The sequence below is a fragment of the Lissotriton helveticus genome, chromosome 11 (genome assembly GCF_964261635.1).
Source record: "Lissotriton helveticus chromosome 11, aLisHel1.1, whole genome shotgun sequence".
Taxonomy (NCBI): domain Eukaryota; kingdom Metazoa; phylum Chordata; class Amphibia; order Caudata; family Salamandridae; genus Lissotriton; species Lissotriton helveticus.
Window position 1 is genome coordinate 54,905,001 of NC_136072.1, and position 19,844 is coordinate 54,924,844.

General features: G+C 40.5%; 1 protein-coding gene across 1 annotated transcript in view; it reads left to right on the plus strand.

Annotated features, from left to right (window-relative positions):
- The first annotated feature begins 13,820 nt into the window (after window positions 1-13,820).
- LOC144790705 (uncharacterized) overlaps window positions 13,821-19,844 on the plus strand; it is a 43,434-nt gene continuing 37,410 nt past the window's right edge. Inside the window, exon 1 of the mRNA XM_078665425.1 lies at window positions 13,821-13,860. Within this exon, the coding sequence (XP_078521551.1) occupies window positions 13,821-13,860 (40 nt within the window). The remainder of the gene's footprint in view (window positions 13,861-19,844) is intronic.

Genomic DNA, 19,844 nt, shown 5'->3' on the forward strand with positions numbered 1-19,844 from the left:
CTCACTCCCCCCCCACACACACACACACACCTCACAGACACACCCCACACATCCCCCACACACACCTCACCCTCCACACACACACACCTCTGACACACACCCCACACACACACCCACACCACACACACACCTCACATACACACACACACACACACACACACACACACACACCCACACACACACCCACACACACACACACCCACACACACACCCCACACACACACCTACACATCCTACACACACCCCACACACATACCCCCCACACACACACCCCACACCCCCCCCACATACACACACCACACGCACACACACACATTATTATTTTTTTCTTTTTTTGAGGGGGTGCGCGCCCCGGTACACGTATCGGTACGCGTACCCTGGAGAAAAAAGAAAGACAGAGTTTTTAAAAAATGTAGCATTTTATATAAATTGGAGGTAGTTCTGAAAAGAACTGTTTTTTTATTCTTATTGTTGTTTTATATTTTTTTATTGTTTTTTGGAACTTTTTTACTTTTTTTGGCTTTTCTGAACAATTTTATATTTTTTTGTAGTTTTTCTGGGGTCAAACAAAACACAGGGAATTGCAAACAGCTCAACTGGAGCAAAAAAAAAATTTGAAAAAAATTAAAGGTGCTTGCTGCAGTGATGGTTGTCTGCAGCTCAATTGAGTAAAGTGATGCTTTGCTCACCATATGAAATTGGTTTGTTGCAATATTTGCAAACAAATTTAAAATTTGCAAACCTGGTTTGTACATTAGAGACCATCTCCCTAGCCTGTGCACCCGATGGAGTGGGTTGATTGGAGGGCTTGAAGAAAAAGGATGGGGAGGGTTCTTGGTCAGTTCCCTGACCTCTGCTGCCGAATAATTGTTCGGGTGCTTCCTCTGCATATGTCGAATCATAGTGTGGTTCCCAAAAGAATACTTCTTCTTTGGGTTCCCTCTTGACAGTTGTTGGCCACAGATGAGGCAGGTCACCTTAGCTGCATTCACCTTTTTTGCACCCCTTGGCATCTTGTAAAAGTTCCAAATAAAATGTTCCTTGGGTCTGTATGGGGGATTGTCCTCAGGCAGAAAGTCCCTCTCCTCCTCCTCCTGTTCGTCCTCCTCTTCTTCTTGACCACCAATGTGGTCTTGTCGTGGTCCTTGTGGTGGTGGTGGAGGTGGTGGTGGTGCAGATGCACCTGCAGCTGCTACTAGTGAAGCCATTTCTCACAGAATGAATGCAGGTCTTCTTCACTCAAACAACAAAGTGAAAATGAGGAAAAAAGGTGGGGTCTTTCATCATTTGGAAAACAAAACTGTTCTGAACCAATCAAAAGTGTTATTTTCAGGTCTCATGACCTGGGCTTTCTCATCATTTGGAAACCAAAAGTGTTCTGATCCAATCAAAAGTGTTATTTTCAGGTCACATGACCCAACGCGCTTACGCTACACGCCCCGGTGCGTGCCCGGGGGCGCGCCCCGTGCGTACACGGGGGCGCGCCCGGTGGCGCTTTTGTTGCGCAATCGTATGCGCTCGGGTGCTTCCGGGTGCGCTTATGTAGTGCGTCATATGACGCATCACGTGGCTACGCGATACGTCACGATGTTGTTTTCGTTCGTGGGAATAGCGCTAACGGGACCCTCACCGGTACGCGCCCCGGGGCGCGCCGAAGCACTGCGATTACCGGTGAGCGCATCGGTACGCGCCCCGGGGCAAAAAAAAATAAAAATGTAAAAAATACTATTACATAATTACACAATATAAAATTAGTTATAAAAAATATTACTTTTCATACCTATAGAGATTTGCTATTAAACAACCATTCAGATTCACTGAAAAAACCATAGGTTTCACACCAGTTATAGTTAGGAATTAGCATAGGTAGGTATCCGCAATGACACATACCTCCCACCGAACCACATACACATTCACTCTCCCATACAAATACTCAGGTAACTAATCAATAACTAATATAGACTTTCAAATAGCTAGTAACCAACTGGAGAAGTAGTTTTTACAACAACTGACAAAGTGATACAGATGTTCACACAGTTTAGTCACTATCCAATATATTTAGAGAGACACTTTAAATTAGTCAAGTAAACAGTCAATCACACTGCTACTAAATCCTCCATCCAGATATTTATATTTATATATCCACTCATTCTTCAATGCAAATTGCTATATATATAATACATATTTAAATAACAAAGCAAACCACATTCACTGGATGATGTCATCAGTGATGTCATTTGAGATGTCATCAGTGATGTCACTGACCATGTCATGAATGATGTAACATGTGACATCATCAGCAGTGGATTGCGGGCGCGCGAAGTATAGTTAGTACAACTCTCAAATGACATCACTGATGACATCACTGATGACATCTCAAATGACATCACTGATCACATCACTGATGTCATCATCCATGTGATAATACGATGCACCTCCTCACACTCTAATCTAACCTTTGATACACCCAGTGTTAAATACAAACTTCCATTCCTGAAATTATTGACACACCAATACCAGTTACTACATACACACTCACAGATTCCTAAGTCTACACACACATCCACTCATTCACCCATACAATCACTCATACATACAGTCACTCATCAATACAACACTATCATATGCACTCATACACCTATACAGACACTCACACACTGCCACTCATCCATGGAGTTACTCACACACCTAGTCAGTCATGCAAAGAATCAATCACACTCCCATTTCCTCATCTATACAGTTATACACACATGACCTTACTTATTCAAACATATACTAACACATACTTACTCTCTTTTACAATCACTGATACAAGTACACATTGATCCATACAGTCACTTACGCAATCACAGGCTCTCATGTATAGTCATTGATATATGCCAACTCTCACATGCACTGTGTTTTTACATATGTTCTTACTTGGACATGTAGCACTGAGATATCCATTCACTCACCAACACACCCATGCACACAGTCAATCGCCCATACAGCTGTTTCCACACTCACTCTTGAACCCATACACCAAGTGAATCAACTGCTCACTTATCTATGCACAGAGTCACACACCTCCCAGCCACTCCCACACACACTCACCCTCACATACAAATACTTGGGCAACCAATCAATAACCCATATAGCCACTCATATAGCTACTAATCAACACATGCAGCAGCTTACACAACAACAGTCATAATGATGCACACATTCAGACAGTTTAGTCACTAACCCATGCATTCAGTAAGGCACATTTAATCACTCACTCATACAGTCAGTCACGCACCTCCTAAATCCTTCATCCAGACACTCATATATACACTTATTCTTCAATATGTAAAACATATTTTAACTTTACAGAAACACACAGACACTGGATGATGTCATCAGTGATGTCATTTGAGATGTCATCAGTGATGTCATCAGTAATGTCATTTGAGATGTCATCAGTGATGTCATGAATGATGTAATATGTGACATCATCAGCAGTGGATTGCGGGCGCGCGAGTTATACTGAGTCCAACTAACTATAACATGGGAATTTCAATGGTTTTGTATGAGTAAAATGTTCAGCTAACTATAACTGGTGTGAAACCTATGGTTTTTTCAGTGAATTTCAAAGGTTTTTTAAATGCTAATTCCTTACTATAACGATTGTGAAACCTATGTGTTTTTAGTGAATATATATATATATATATATGTATGTATATGTATCCACAACCAGCTCCAGCATGCAAAGTCACACAGTATCTATCACAGCCAGATACCACCACTGCAGCTTCAGGGGGCTCTCGAAAGAGAGATGATCCAGAGCTTGTTGAGGTAGATAAGAAGTTAGCATGGCTGGTGTGTGATAACAGAATGAATGCAGTTAACATAATCAACAAACAAATAATTTCACAATCTGCAAAGAGATGTAAACAAGCAGTATGTCACCACATGTTCTTGGACTATGGCTCTTCCACCACTTTTTCAAAACAATATATGGAATTTAGTTGCAATGCAAGGAAAAACATTCAACATCTTTTCTATTTTCATTGTGGTGTCCTTTCATATGTGTGTGTGTGCGTGCCTTGTAATTAAGTCCTCTTGGGCCCTGAAACCAGAGATTCCATCAGAAGTGCCTGAGCTAACAAAACACTCTTTCATTTGGAGCACTGAGAACACAACAGATCTGGCGTAATTACAAGATATGATGCTGAAATGAAGATGAAATGATACAGAGGGTGTCAGATGAAGTGCAGTGATAAGTGGAACACTGGCGGGGTTGGGAATGTAAAAGAGAGTTAAGTTACTACAAAAACACACACAAAACACTGGCACTTTGCCTGTGGCTGTGCTCCGTGCTTCCTTAATGCATAACAACACCAGGCTTTTTGAGAATGTAATGTAAGACATATAAAGGAACAGACACCAAACATCCAGTCACTCTCTGTCCTTTTGTGGAGAAGTCAATTTTTCTTAACCAGTGCTTAATTTGTGCAAGAATGAATGGCAGCACCCTAAGCTCTGCTCAGAAGCCCACAGCTGGTGCAACTAAACATTGGTGCACCCAATACCAAGGCTGCATAATCTTGAATCCCCCACATGCATCTTTAATCCACTACCAGGCACTTTCTGCCCCTTTACCCCACTCTTGCAAGTTTCTGCTTTCTCCCTTTCTGGCAGTTTTCCATATTTTCTTCCTTCATCTTTCCTCTTTATTTGTTTTTCCTCGTCATGGTCTTGAAAAATATGAGTTGCAGAGAAATTAGTACCGGTCCCCATGGCCCCCACCAGTGCCAAGGACTAAATGCATTCCTATCCATTTTATTACATACAATGTATAAATGGCGAGAGTTCTGATTGGCTGGTCAGCTTGAAACGTTTCACTCAGCGTGTATATAATATTTAGTATATATGCTGGTGAGAAATTAACATTTAGTATACCTGCAGATGGGTGCATTGTATTATCCCATTTATTACCATTGGTTTATATGTCAGAATATTCTATACATAAATATCACCTGACATAAGTATTGCATACTTAATAGCATTTACAAAAATATTGTCCCATTGGGTGAAGATGTTCTGTCATTAACTCTATTCAGGCAACATTTTGTCAATGATATTTAAAACGCAATAGTTCAGTCAGATGTAATTCTGACTACAATTTTCTTGTATCACCCCTTCCACGTAATGTTCTTGAGGGGGGGTATGACTCATGAGAAGTGTAACCCCGAATGGGCCTGACTACCTGTTTTCTCAGTGTTAACAATGAGCTTATTGCTCTGGGGATCTATCTGCATGTGTGATTCTTGCAAAGTTTTTTTATGTTCAGTAGTAGCTAAGAAAAATATTTATTCATAAAACGCAAACAAATGGCTAAATCCATGCAGTCAGTTCATTTATTCACAGCACGGTTCTTCGTGCTGTGTTACCCTCTGCACAGCTGTCAACTCTTATGTTGAATCATTTTAGAATATTTCCTGAGAACACTTTTTCAGTGCAGATTGTTCATTTAGATTTTTTGTGAGTTTCTATTTACAGACAGCATGCCAGCTTTAATCAACCCCTGACAGCCCTGCATGAGTTATACTTACTTGAGATAACTATAACAGAAGAATTTCAGTGGCATTGTTTATGACAGCATGTTTTAACTGGCATTTTTGCTTAACTATAACGTCCCTTTAATTTTTTTTCAGTGAATTTCTATGTTTAAAAAAATAAATAAAGTAAGATAAAATTTCACTTCCTAATTATAACATCACTTTAACCTTTGTGAAATTCAGTAAATTTCTATGTTTTTTTTAACATAAAGTATGATGTGGAGAAGCGTGGCTCAATGGTTAGAGCGACAGACCCTGATGCAGAGGTCTAGCTTGGGACCAGGGTTCAATTCCCACCTCAGCTGCTCTTGGATTCAATCTCCCCTGACCTGATAATTCTCGCCTCGGTGCCTAGTCTAATCATGGGTCCCACTCTGTGACTCTGAGCAATAGCTTGCTTAATCTCCACAACAGCCCCAGCAGCGCTTGGATGCCTGGCTTCACCTTGGAGGTGCCCAGGAGTAGACATTTCACATTGAAAAGCCAGGAAGGGTTCCACAGCGGTATGAGTGCAGCGCCGGGACGCCTCGTCGCGTGGGCAGCCGTGCACTTTACAAATACAACACATTTAAAAATACAACATATGTCCATAGCTGTGACTATCTCATGTAACAGTAACAATATATAGGGAGTTATTTTTAGTAAGGCTCTCCTCTTGGCTTTGTCAAAAAGCCAGAACAACAAAAAATATGAAAAGCGGGCCTTACTGCTTTAACAAGGAGTCAGCACGTCAACATATACAAAGCTGATCTATTGACATTGTCAAAAAGTTATAAATATCTATAATCAAATGATTATTTTAAAAATATAAGCATTCCAATGTTTACTAATGGTGATTGTTACAGACTTTTCCCAATAAAGCATTTATAAAAAAGATAAGTCTTTGAGTCTTTAAAAAAAAAAATCAGGTCACAAAACACAGCCATAGAGTCAACCACAAGGAGTCCCTCCAAGTGTTTGGAAAATAATGATGAGCTCTCCTGGGTAGTAGATTTAGTGACCAGGGAGACTTACTGCATTCAAAAAAAAATTTATTAGGGGCTTCTGTGCTTCCTGTAGCCCACCACGATATTTAAAAAAAAAGTTTGCCTGTGCCCTGGCATTCTAGGGGCACCACAAGAACAAATAGATTTTTATTAAAAAGGCCTTTCAGGGCATTATGGGACACTCCCAAGCTGGAGCAGTGACTGTGAAATGAGCAGCTCCTCCACTTTATTCTTAATGGGGATGGGGCATGTAGCCCGCTCCCCAAGCCATTTCAATGGCCCAGGAACCACATCCCCGATGTTGATAACTTTTTTTTATTAAGGAGGAGGTGTGCCCCCCCCCCCCACTTCTCTGAGCCTTTTTTCAAGGACCATGGGACCCCATACCCTGGGGCCAATACTTGTTTTATAAATGGGAGGGGATGTGAAGCCACTTTCCACAACCCAGGGAAAGGCCCTTCAATCATCCTTCCCGGCAGATAGGTCACAGACAGTGGCGGTGGACCAATTCAACTCTGACCCCATACCTACCTTGTGTCGGGTTCTGCAGGGCTCATTTCTTAGCCCTAACTTGTTCAATTTATATATGTCTCCCTACTGGCCAAAGTGATTAGATATTTTGGGTTACAGGCACTATCTTATGCTGATGACACACAAATAATTGTGTCTATCACAAAGGATATAGGGGCCTCCACCACTAACTTTAACAATTGGATGCAGGCTGTGGCCAATCGGATATGAACTAATTACCTCTGATTGAATGGAGACACAACCAAGGTCTTGATCTTTGGTGGTCAACAATCTATTTGGACCCATTCCTGGTGGCTAGTAATGCTTGGGCAATGTCCCAGCCCTGCCTACTCAGCAAATATTCTTGGTGGCCTAGTTGAAAACAATGTGTCCTTTAATCCTCAGGTCAACAAGACAGTATCATCCTGTTTTTGGGCTATTAAAACCACCCTTAAGAAGGCATTTACCTGTCTCTCCCTCTCTGCGCATGAACAAGTGCTGTGGCATTGATTATGTCCAGGATGGACTATAGTAATGCGCTCTACCTGGACATTAATAAGACAGTCATTGATAAGTTTCATCTAGTCCAGAATGCTGCAGCAAGACTCGTTTTTGAACTTCCCAAATGTCATTTAATCTTTGCTGCTATTCAGAAACTGCACTGGCTCCTGGCTGCCAAACAAATTGTGTTTAAGGCCATATGCATTGTTTTGTTTAAGTTAAAAATGCTTTATTAAAATATTAAAACAATGTAAAAGATCAATACAGGAGATAAGAAAGCAGGAAGTATTAATAACCTGACATGTGATAAAAAATAATATTACAGAGTATCCTTATGATTAGATAATCAAACTTAGTGCAAATGCATTTTTGAAGAATTCTTCGTAAAGAAAGAAAAGAAAGAGAAAGGAAGAAGAAGAAAGGAAGGGAAAGGAAAATAAAGAAAGAAAAGAGAGAAAAAAGGCAACTATAAATCTGTATAGATAACGATAAATAAAAGAAAAAGAAATTAGGGCAATTTCCTGGATAAAAAATTAGTCAAAGGTAACCACAATAAGTCTCTTTTAATCAGTAAAGAAGTAGAGGTAGCGAAAGCTCTATCCATTCTATGGTGGTGACAGAGTAGGTTCCACCAAGCTTGGAAGGAAATTTTCTAAGCATCCTTCCAATTAGAAGTGATAATTGGAAAGGTGATGGCAATAAGAAGGTTGACAAAGTTACCAACATCTTTATAATTATCAAAAGCAGGAGCAAGACTGTCTAGAAAAACATGTTCCACTTGGAAAGGAATGTCAGATATGAGGATTTCATTAATTGTAGACCATACTTTAGACCATAAGTCAGTTATAGGGGGGCATTGAAGGAACATATGGAGGATGTCACCAGTAGCGTGGGGGCACGACCAACAGGTAGGAGAGTCAAACACTTTAAATTTGTGGAGGTGACTGGGGGTAAAAAATAATCTATTATAGAAATAATATAGGGTCTGTGTCGTACTGGCTGAACGAGAAGTAGTATGAATTTTGGACCAGAGAACATCCCAAGTACGTATAGGGAGATCAATGCCTCGGTCTTTTTCCCATAGTAGTTCTAAGGAAGACTTGGTTCTGGGTGAAGGGGGGTGAGATATCAGTTTATAGATGGTGGCTGCTTTGAATTGAGTGAAGAAGTCAATAGGAATAGGGGTAGGAGGAGAGGGGTCATGTGAAGTGGTGAGTGGAGGGGTGGGGGGAAAATAGTGACGTGTGAGGGTATCTTTGAGTGAATTGTAATGGGAGGAATAGCGTGATGAGATGTCATAAAGGGATTGAAGTTCAGAAAAGGACATAAAGGTATCGTCTTTAAACAGATGTTGGAGAGTATTAATCCCTTTATCAATCCACTCCTTCCAAAAGAGGGCACGATTATTGATCTTAAAGTGTTTATTATACCAAAGAGGTATATCAAAGAAAGGAGAAGTGGGAGAGAGGTGAGCTGAGAGGGAAGTTAGAACTAATGCTTTAGAATGAATCAAGAGTGGGGAAAGAAAGTCGTTTCGGTGGTGAGGTGATCCGGATAGTAGAAAGAAGAGAGAAAGGAGAACATTGCGCCAACTCTAAAGCACTCCATGCAGTACAAGTTGAGGGACTGGATTCGGATAAAAAGGTCCAAATGCTTCAAGGAAAAAGCTGAGTGATATCGTCTAAGATGGGGAAAGTTAACTCCTCCCGAATCCTTAGGGAGTTGAAGGCATGCAAGCGAAATTCTGGGTTTGCGATTGTTCCAGAGAAATTTAGTGAGTAGATTGTTAATAGAGCGAAAGAAGGAAATAGGAAGCATAGAGAGCTACAAATTAACAATAGGGAGAAGCATAATTTTAATAGTAGCAAGCCTGCCCCACCAAGAAAGAAAGAGAGGAGACCAACTGTCTGTGAGAGCCGTAATCTTGGTGAGAATTGCTGAGTGATTAAGGTTAATAGTGTCCTTTAGATTATTACAATACAAAATACCAAGACATTTGATATGAGAGGAGGCCCATTCAAAACCAGAGTCATTAAACATGGAAGAGAAGCAGAATTTATTTAAGGGGAGAATTTCAGATTTGTCAACATTAAGCTAATATCCCGAGACGCAAGAATAATTATGTAATAAGGAAAAAAAGGCAGGAAGGGAAGTGGATGGGTTAGAGATAAAAAGAAGAATATCGTCAGCATAAGCAGTAAACTTTATATCTATGTCATGAAAAGCAAATCCCGAATAATCCTTGAAGCGTTTCAGAGTTTCTAGAAAGGGTTCTAAAGCAAGGATGAAAAGGAGGGGAGAGAGAGGGCAACCCTGTCTTGTGCCACAGAGGAGAGGAAAATAACAAGACTGAGAACCATTAACCCAAACTGAAGTGGAAGGGGAGGAGTATAGAAGGTTTACAAATTTAATAAAAGTGGGACCGAATCCATGCCACTTCAGGGATCCGAATATGAAGTCCCAGCTAACCCTATCTAAAGCCTTTTCGGCGTCTAAGGTAATAGCTGCAATTGGGCAATCGGATTTCGAAGCTAAGTGGATAATATTAAGAAGGGTACGCGAGTTATCTATAATAGAGCGACCTTTCACAAAGCCAGATTGATATATGTTGACAAGATTGGGGATGACATTGTTTATACAAAGAGCAAGGAGTTTAGCATAAATCTTACAATCAGTATTAATTAAGGCGATCGGTCTGGAGTTCTTACATAATGTGGGATCTTTATCTTTTTTAGGGATTAAACACAACATAGCTTGCGTAAAAGACCCGTGCGAGTCGCCAGATAGCAAAAAGGAATTGATCAGTGATAAAAGATGGGGAATCAAAAGTGCTTTGAAATGTAGAAAAAAGAGAACAGAGAAACCATCAGGCCCTGGAGTTTTATCTTTTGGTAATAGAGTCAGCCCCTCGATTAGTTCCGTCACAGAGATAGGAGCATCAAGAGAGGTAAGGTCAGGGGAGCTATCTGGAGCTTTAGGAATGTTGCGGTAGAAGGAGTCGAGAAGATCAGAGGATGGGGAAGTTTCGGGGGTGTAGAGAGAAGAGTAATATTTAGAAAAGCAATCAAGTATAGCAGAGTCAGAAAAGTGCAAAGTGCCTAAGTCGTCTTTGATGGCAGCAATTTTGGATTTCTCTTTTTTAATCTTAAAATAATTTGCTAAGGACCTACCAGCCTTGTTACGACCACCATACATTTTAGCGTTAAATTTAAGAAGGGTATTGCTAGCTGAATCCCACGAGATTTTATTATATTGCAGCTTAGCCTGAATGAGAAGAGGTAAAGTATTGGGAGAATTAGTAGTAAAGTACATGTGTTCCACATCTTTAATTTGCTTAAGAAGCGAAGGTGAGTGCGATAGAGATTTCTTTTTCTTACGAGAAACAAAATCGATAATAAAACCCCTAGCAGAAGCTTTAAAAGCATCCCACAAAACATGAAAGTCAGAAACGGAAGAAAGATTATGATGAAAAAACTCTTGGGCAAATTGGAGAAATGGAGCAGAGAATTGCGGATCGAGAAGGAGTGAGTTGTTAAAGCACCATCTCCTGGAAGTAGAAGAAGGAAGAGGGTAATCCATATCGAGAATAACAGGGGCATGATCAGATATGAGTATTGAGCCAATCTCAACATTGGTCATGAATTGAAGTGCTGGTTGTGTGAGAAAAAGATAATTGATCCGTGAATGTGATTTGTGAACGGGAGAGTAGAAAGAAAATTCTAGGGTGTCAGGGTGAGAAGCACGCCATGTATCTATTAATCCTCTGGTAGTGATGGCTTTGAGAAAGCCTTTCTGCATTCTATTAGGGACATATCTTGTCTGGGATTTTCTATCAAGGAAAGGGTCCAGGAGTTGGTTACAGTGCCCACCAAGAATTAAGTGATCGGCAGCGTGTGAGGAAAGAAAAGTGGAAAGGTTGGTCCAAAAAGAAACATCTACACCAGTAGGACCATAAACATTGCAAAGAGACAATTGATGTTTGTTAACAAATTTTTAGATGACGTTGGAAGATGGCTTTATTTAGATGTTACTGTTATGTAATAAAACATCTAAAGATTTATGAAAAAGGATAATAACACCATTCTTATTGTGAACAGCAGGCGAGCAAAAGATTTCACCAACCCAATGTTTACGTGACATAGATAAATCTTCAAACTTAAGATGCGATTCTTGTAACATTGCAATTTAGCAATTGAGTCTAGCAAGGTGCGAGAGCACCCGTTGTCTTTTGATGGGGTTACGTAAACCCTTAACATTCCAAGTAATGATTCGTAATCCTTTCCAAAATATGAGAAAAGAAGAAATAGAGAAAGAATAGAGAGTTGTGGGGAAGAAAAACCCATAACAATAAAAAGGAAAAAAAGGAAACAGAAATTAATGAACATAAGAAGATGATTGGAGGAGTAAGGAATGAAGAGAATGGAAAGGGATGAAAAAATCAGACAAAAAGAAATGAAGGAGCATAGAAAAGTAAAATACAAAAAAATGAGAAGCGAGCAGAGAAACAACAAATACAGAAAAGCCTGGTGAAAAAATACGAGCAGGAAGAGTCATAGTATCCAGAATGATGGATAAAAAAGTGAGGGGGCCGAGAAAAAAGAAAGGGGGGAAAGAGAAAGAAACAGAGCAGAAACCAGAGAGAGAGAAGGCGGAGAGAAAGACTCCACCCAGACAGATATCAAAAAGGAGATGACCAGAAGTCAGAAAACTTCAATCATAGGATGAGACATAAGAAAAACCAATGAAGTGGGAAGAGGGCAGCGAAGGGAGAGACCTCCACACAGAAGAGGTGCAACGAGCAGAAAAGAGAAAAGAAGAAATTACAATGGGACAATAAAAGAGGCTTACCATGAACTAGGAAGAACAGGATCACGGGAACACCGTAGACATACTGGGGTACACAAAAACGCTACATGTGGAAAGTAAATCTTCAACTACAGTGGGGAAAACACACCTGAAAGACACAAGGGAAGGTAAAGACAATGATGTTGAATAGAGAATATAGGCATAACTAACAAGATAAGAGACACAACAAACATTAACAACCAAAGTTCATCATCATGTTTTACTTAGGTCCATTGACTCTCCCTTGTCAGATTGAATAAATTTGCGGAGGTAAGCAGGGTCCTCGAAACTCCATGTCCTCTCCTTGTAGGTGACTTTAAAGAAGCAGGGATGAATTAATCCATTGCGTGCATTCATGGGGCGTAGTGTAGGTCTCAAATCCAGGAATTCCTTCCAACGAGTGGCGGTAGACTTGGCAACATCTTGACTGAAGAATAGTCTATGACCAGACCAGAAGAGTTGTTTATGTTGTTTTGCAGCGGAGATGATGGCCATGAGATCAGAGTGGAGAAGAAAATAGGCAATGATACCCTCTGGGCTTGGAAGAGGTGGAAGCATCCTGAGGTCCAAGTATATGTGCCCTTTGGATATTAAAGTTCGTTGACTTTGGTAGACCGACAACTGGAAGGACTTGAGTCTTCAAGAACGTGATCAAGTCTGGGCCTTCTGAATTCTCCGGAGTACCATAAATACAGAAATTATTGAGCCGATTGCGGTTTTCCGTGGCCTTCTTCAGTTGAGTGACTTCATTAGTGAGAGTGGCCACTTTAGCAATTACATCCTGCGCATCACTGACTTTCTGTTCGACGTCTGATATTCTTAAGTCAAGATTGGTCCATTTGTCTTCCATACGTTGTAAGCTGGCCGCAGTTTCAGACATGAAAGGGCGAATGAAGCGCAACTCCTCCATAATGTCCTCCAGGGTGAGAGGAAGAGGTGACTTAGAGGGTGAAGGCAGGTGTTTTTTAAGACGTTTGCCGGGTGCAGCGTTGGCATCTTTGTGCCCACCAGGAGTTGAGCCCTGAGATTTATGGGAGTGCTCCATAATTGCAGAAGAGTTGGGGAGTAGGCGTAACAAGGAACCGTCAAATTATTTATTGGAGAAGCAACAATTGAGAGAGCACAATGAGCAGAACAGAGGAGCAGCGCAGGTATCACCACAAGGAGTCAAAAGACGAGGAGACAGTGAAGCAACTCAATCCCATTATTAAGTTAACCTCTGTTATATTTTAAAGTCATGGGATAGATAAATGCCTCAGTTCTGCAGCAGGGAAAAAAAGGGGAAAAATAAAGAACATGCGCCAGAGCAATAATGGGGAGGATATTGAAGAAAAAGAGAGCGGTGCACTATCGCGCTGACTGAAAGTATAGCGCGCCGGCAAAAAAAAGAGACAAAATGGCGGCCGCAATATCGCGGAACAAACGAACACCAAAAAGTAAAAACTTCAGACTACCTCCAGGTCTGAAACATGCACCGATAGCTCCCCCAGCATTCCGACGCCGAAATCCATACTCAGGTCGAAGCGGGATGACGTACAGGAGGTCCCAAGTGAATTAAGCGGAGCTCGAAGCAGCGGAGCTCGAAGCAGCGGAGCTCTTCAGGCGGCGGCCAACTGGCGTCGCCGCGCCGCCGTTCTCCCGCCATATGCATTGTTAATAAAGCACTTCACAACTCAGGCCCTGTGGGAATTAAGCATCTCTTCTAACGGTATGTTCTCACTAAACAGTTGTGTTGTGCTAGGAAAAACCTGTTGGTTATTCCTAGGTTTCGCCGGCTAGATGGAGAGGAAGAGCCTTTGCTGTGGCAGCATCTAAGCATTGGAACACTCTACCTCAATCCATCTCCTGCCTTGAAGCCAACCTATCTTTTCGTAAGTCCTTGAAGACCTGGCTTTTTGCCTTGTAAGGTTTTCTTTTTTTTTAATATAGGGATGATGCTCTTGCCCCCTGGAGGATCAAACACTTTAGTGCCTTGACGCGCTTGGGCGTTAGTTTATAAGTTGTCCAATCAAACCAAGAGCCCGACTGGAACAGTGGGAAAAGCTACTCCCACTGGCCAGGAGCAAACACATACAGCCAGCTCCCTAGGAAGCCAGGATATGTGCAGGCAGGATATCCCCACAGTCCCATGGCCTACAATTGCAATAGGGATCGGATCGGGGCACCCACAGAATTTTTATCATTGTTTAGGCCCAGGAGGATGGGGTTCACAGGCCCACAAATGGCTCAGGAGGGGTGGTTCTATGCCTCCACCACATCCAAAAAAGAGACACACTCCAGAGTGGGATTTGGTTGCCCAGACACATTTCAAAAATCGCCAGTTAATTTCCCTGATTCCTTTTATCAAATGGGCCTAGATACGAGGCTGTACTAAATTCTGGGTTATGGTTAAGGCTCCAAGTTTTCAATTTTTACTGATTTACAGATAAATACAGACAGAAAAAATGTGATTCCTTTCTATATTTAAGCTTGAAGCTGAAGAATAGGGAAAATTGGGCCTCTTTTTAGTGACTCCATTCATGAATTCCAAGCAAACATCTGAAAAGGTTCACAGCATGGGCAGTTAAAAAGTGGTTGAGATTTCCTTAAACTAATGCAGATTTCAACATATATGTGTAGGTTAATGCTAAAATGTACATATAGGTGTATGGTGTTATTATATTTGGCTATCTATTGAGTTAAAATCCCACAGGCATCAAGGTATGAGTGAATGTTTATTAGTTAAATAATTGTGGAAATATGCATGTTCCTACTTCATTTACTGACATCACCTCAAAATAAATATGGATGAATTCCAATAAGTCAGACAAATAAATATGGATAAATACATATGGAATGTTCAAAAAATTAATATTACCATAAAACTAAGAGCCCTGGTTATGGTGCACAGGGGTTCTGGGGAAAGGCAGGAAATCATAGCAAAGTGTTTTTTCAGGGTATCCCAAATGGGCAGGGCAATGTAAGAGGTAGTACTTATTGTAAGCATTAAGTGATCTATCTGGCTTGGGTGTGCATACTAGATCTCATATAGTCCTTCCCACCCCTGCGCTCCTATAAGCACCTCAGCAACCAATTGATATTAACCGTTAATTGTGATACTCTATAGTATGTCACAAACACTGGCAATGCCAGGACCCCTACTTGCTTAAGGGCACAGAGATATTTATAAAAGTCAATCAAGCTTTTTGGTTTTGCCATATGAACTTTAATGCCTTGCTTAAGTTCAACAAAGAATTTTATCTGAATTACAATTGTAGTGCTTGAAATGGATAAAGAATTTGTTTATTGCGTTTATCCTGCCTACCCAGGACAGAAACAAAGGCATTAATGTAGGGTAATCTCTACATGAGTTTTTTAATAGCAGGAAAAGTAACGCTATATTAGCTGGCATCTTCTTTTTACAATCATTTTCAATCAAGTAGACCACTTTACCATTCAATTAAATTCAATGTATTATGATATGGAACTCCAAAGGAGGTCCACATAATGCAATATCAAAAATTCAAAAATGCAAAATACAAGAATAAATACAATATATTAAAGACAAAATAGTGAGCTACAACTCAGTTATACGTTTTAAACATCTGAGAATTAAAAAAGTCTTCACACCATGCATTGCCTTTGGAGAAAACATTAGACTCCTAAGGGCCTCCAAAACTAATTAAGTATATTATTATTATATTAGGACACTAAACTAGAAAGTAATATAGTGCATAATAGAACACAGAGTTTGTGACTGTTAAATAAGTGACATATTGTGTATGCAGGCAACTTAACTCATTAGTACAAATTTGAAAAGCATCAAAGAAATTGAAATTTCTTGTCACAAACTATTTCATAAGGTGGAAAGATTAAACACTTACAGGCCTGCAATAATGGATGAATATTATTTTTAAAGATTATTTTACAAATGTTATATGTTTGGCTGCCTTTGATGCATCCCGGCTCATCGAGATGTATTAGGTTTGGTAGAAAGAAAGTTTTCATTTCTAGTTGCTAAAATTTTAGTACATAACTTTATATCAACATTAACTAGAACTATAGGTCTGTGCAAAGCATACTTTGTCATGTCTTTACCAGGCTTGGGGAGGAAAGATATGTGTGCGGCTTTCATATTGTGATTTACCTGATCTTGCATTGCTACTACAGTTAGAAATCTGTTAAAAAGGGTGTCAGAGTTGGAACAAAGGTTTTATAAAAACCTGAGCTGAATCTATCGCCTTGGTGATTTATGCAGTTTAAGCAATTTAATAACAGCTATGACTTCTTCTAAAATACTTGTTTTAAGCTCTTGTCTTTGCTGATCAGTCAGTCAGAGAAACTCAACGTTTTCCAAACATTCAATATGAATATGATTCATGTGTATAGATGGCTATAGAAGTTTCAAAAAGTTCTCAACTTCCCATCTTCAGGTGACACATACTGTAGGCAAGACTGTCTAACAGCCCCATTATAACTATGTTCTATCATTTGTTGCAACTGCCTCACTAAATGTGTTCCTACTTTATTCTTGCTCACAAGACGTCTTTTTAGGATGGAGAGGTGTGATAGCAGCTCTATTTACACCCTTAGTGCCCTAACCTTCCTTTGCAATATTCTTGAATGGCTTTCCTTGTGTGTCTTATTTGCCAGTTTGAGTTCCTTTTCAACATATCATGCTCCCTGTGCTTTAACTGTTTATACTCTGCTGCCATCCTAATACATTTCCCTTGTAACACCACTTTAAAGGCATCCCAGGTACAGGCATAGCTAGAATGTTCAGGATGGGTTGTTTGGAAATATTTTATACGTGTTTTTAGCTTCTCATTTAGCACCTGATCTCCAAGTAGTACTGGGTGAAGTATCCACCTCGACCTTTTGATAAATGTTGCATCTGTTAATAGGTACATTTCTATAAAGACGTGGTCTGATATTACTATTTGGTTTAGTATGACTCCACAAGGGAGGTAGCCTATTATTTGTGAGAATGTACTAAATTTTGTAATACGATCCATGAGATTATGAAAACAAGGTATAGTTTGATTGATTAGTGTATTATTGTTCACTCCATTGATTTCTAAGGACCATATCTCTGACTGCTGATTTCAGTTTTTTAGAGAAAGCCTCAGTTTTAGAGGAATGAGGTGAGATGTGTCTTTTGCAGAGTTCCAAACAGAATTAAAGCCACTATTATATCTCCTATGGCAAAATCCCCAATGCCTCAAGCAATGAGGTGAGTGGCACATCCTGGTCTGTATTAGGGGGCATACAGAGTGTCAATTGTGATTTTCCAGACATGTTGACGTCCAGAGATCATAATATACCTGCCTTCCCTATCAATTATGTGTGCCGTTAGGGTGAAACCTAAGGCTGTATTGAAAAACATAGCCACCCCATTGTGTCCTGGCTGGGGATCAATATGGTAGTGGGTAGGATCTGTGTTTGATGCAGTGATCGTCATGTTTCCCTGTGTATGTAATATGGAGTGCTAGTATGTTGTACCTACCTTCCGCTACATATTGCAAGAATGTTTTTATTTTAAATGGAATTTAAGCCTCTTTGAAGTGAGTGACACACTTTAAAGCTTCATATTTTATCACTGTGCAAAGCTGCCATTCTGCCATACATTGTGTAGTCAGCACATTGTGTATGGGAGCATCAGATAAATCTCTGCGTTGTATCCGAACCATAGTAAAAGAAGTCCCCTCATTCATTATCTGCAACCTGAACCCCCCATACAAAACCACACAAATGAAAAAAACACCCATGATAGTCCTACTACCTCAAGTCGAGGCAGTGCTCCCAAGATGGTGATCAGCCACCAACAGCCAGAATGAATTGTCTCTCCTGAAGCACTCATTGGCAGTCTGAAGAGAGGGTCCCAGGGGCCCATTTTCAAGCATCATTATGAACAAACAACCCATAATAACAATTGCGATGTCTTTGTATTTTTCATTATTATCCTTTAACAGTGCAGGCTTTTATGCTCTCTTTTCTATTTTTGTGTTCTGGACTTCCTCTATGGAGCAAAACCAACATCACGCTCTGAATGTTGAGTGGTTCCATCTGGATGATCTTCAATGCCATTGTGGTATATTTAAATCTGTTGAAGTTGAGCTGCCCACAGGACTTCTGCGAAATGGTACATCTCTGGTAATAGTCAAATGATATACCAATGAGATAGGCTCAGCGGTATCTATGGCGGTCTTCTTTAAGTGACTCTGTTATTTGACGGAATGCTGTTTGCACAGAAAGGCCAGGGCAACGTCATGCTATAGAAACACCTGTGCTCTCAATACACAGTTAAGTCGTTGGTTCTTGCTGCTAAAGGATTTTCACTTTGTCTTTGAACGTATGAAATTTTACTACTATATCTCTCCGCTTTTTCATTTTGCTGCATTGCATTGGGTATACACTGTGTGCTCTTTTGATTGTAAGTTGATGAGTGTTCATCCTCTAGCAATGGCAAAAAAAGACCTATAAAGCAAATCTCTAGGCGGACCACCTCCACACCCTCAGTGAACCCCTGCATGTGAATGTTGCTTATCCCAGCTCAATTTTCGAGGTCTTTGCATTTCGAAATGATGGCTGTTGCTTGTGTTTGCAGTGCAACAGCGTCCTTTCTCACCCTACTCTCTTTGCTTTCCAGTTCATCAAATTTAGTGCCTCTGCTTTGAGTGTTCTGGCTGCCATTGAGCCTTTATCACTTCTAAGATGCTTTGTCTTGGTTCTCAGTTCGATTTTAATTCTATCAAAGTTTTATGTAGATCTACACTCAGCTCATGTAGATCTATCCTCAGTCGGATGCATTTTAGTCTGTCTGAGGTGTGGGACACTGCTTGTGAGGTCATATTTACTCTGCTCCAGTCCTAACGAAGGGGTGGAGAAGTACTTTGTTATCTCTCTCTCTCCATTTGATTTTTCACCAGTGGCATGAAGAATCTGTGTTGCAAGAACTACAATCCCTTTTATCTTGGGAACTGGTTATCTGGCTACGACTACTTCACATCTTTATTAATTTGAAGTACGTTGAAGTCCATGCAGCCCTGTCTTGTCAGGTCTACTGAGCCACCTATGCTATCTTAAACTTACTCTGTGTGGAGAACAAAAAGTATGAGGCCACCAGCAGTCTCAAGGAGGCAATGGATCCCACGCCCCATCACTCAGGGCAGTCAAGTTTGGAGATTATTTCTTTATACAGAGGGATTTTAACTTGGGTCTCTTCCTAATGTGTGCAGCAGTAGCTCTCGATAACTGTCTTTCATCTAGTCCATCTCCTCTCTTAATGTGCAATCCCACTTTGAGGTGCTATTTGTAATATTTTCCAGATCTCATTTTTCACTTGGAGCTCTGGTCCAACCTATGGAGCCTCCAGAGGTCATGGGCTATGCCATGCGGGGGATCAAAATGGGCCAAAATGCTCTCCTGTTGCCCGCCACTC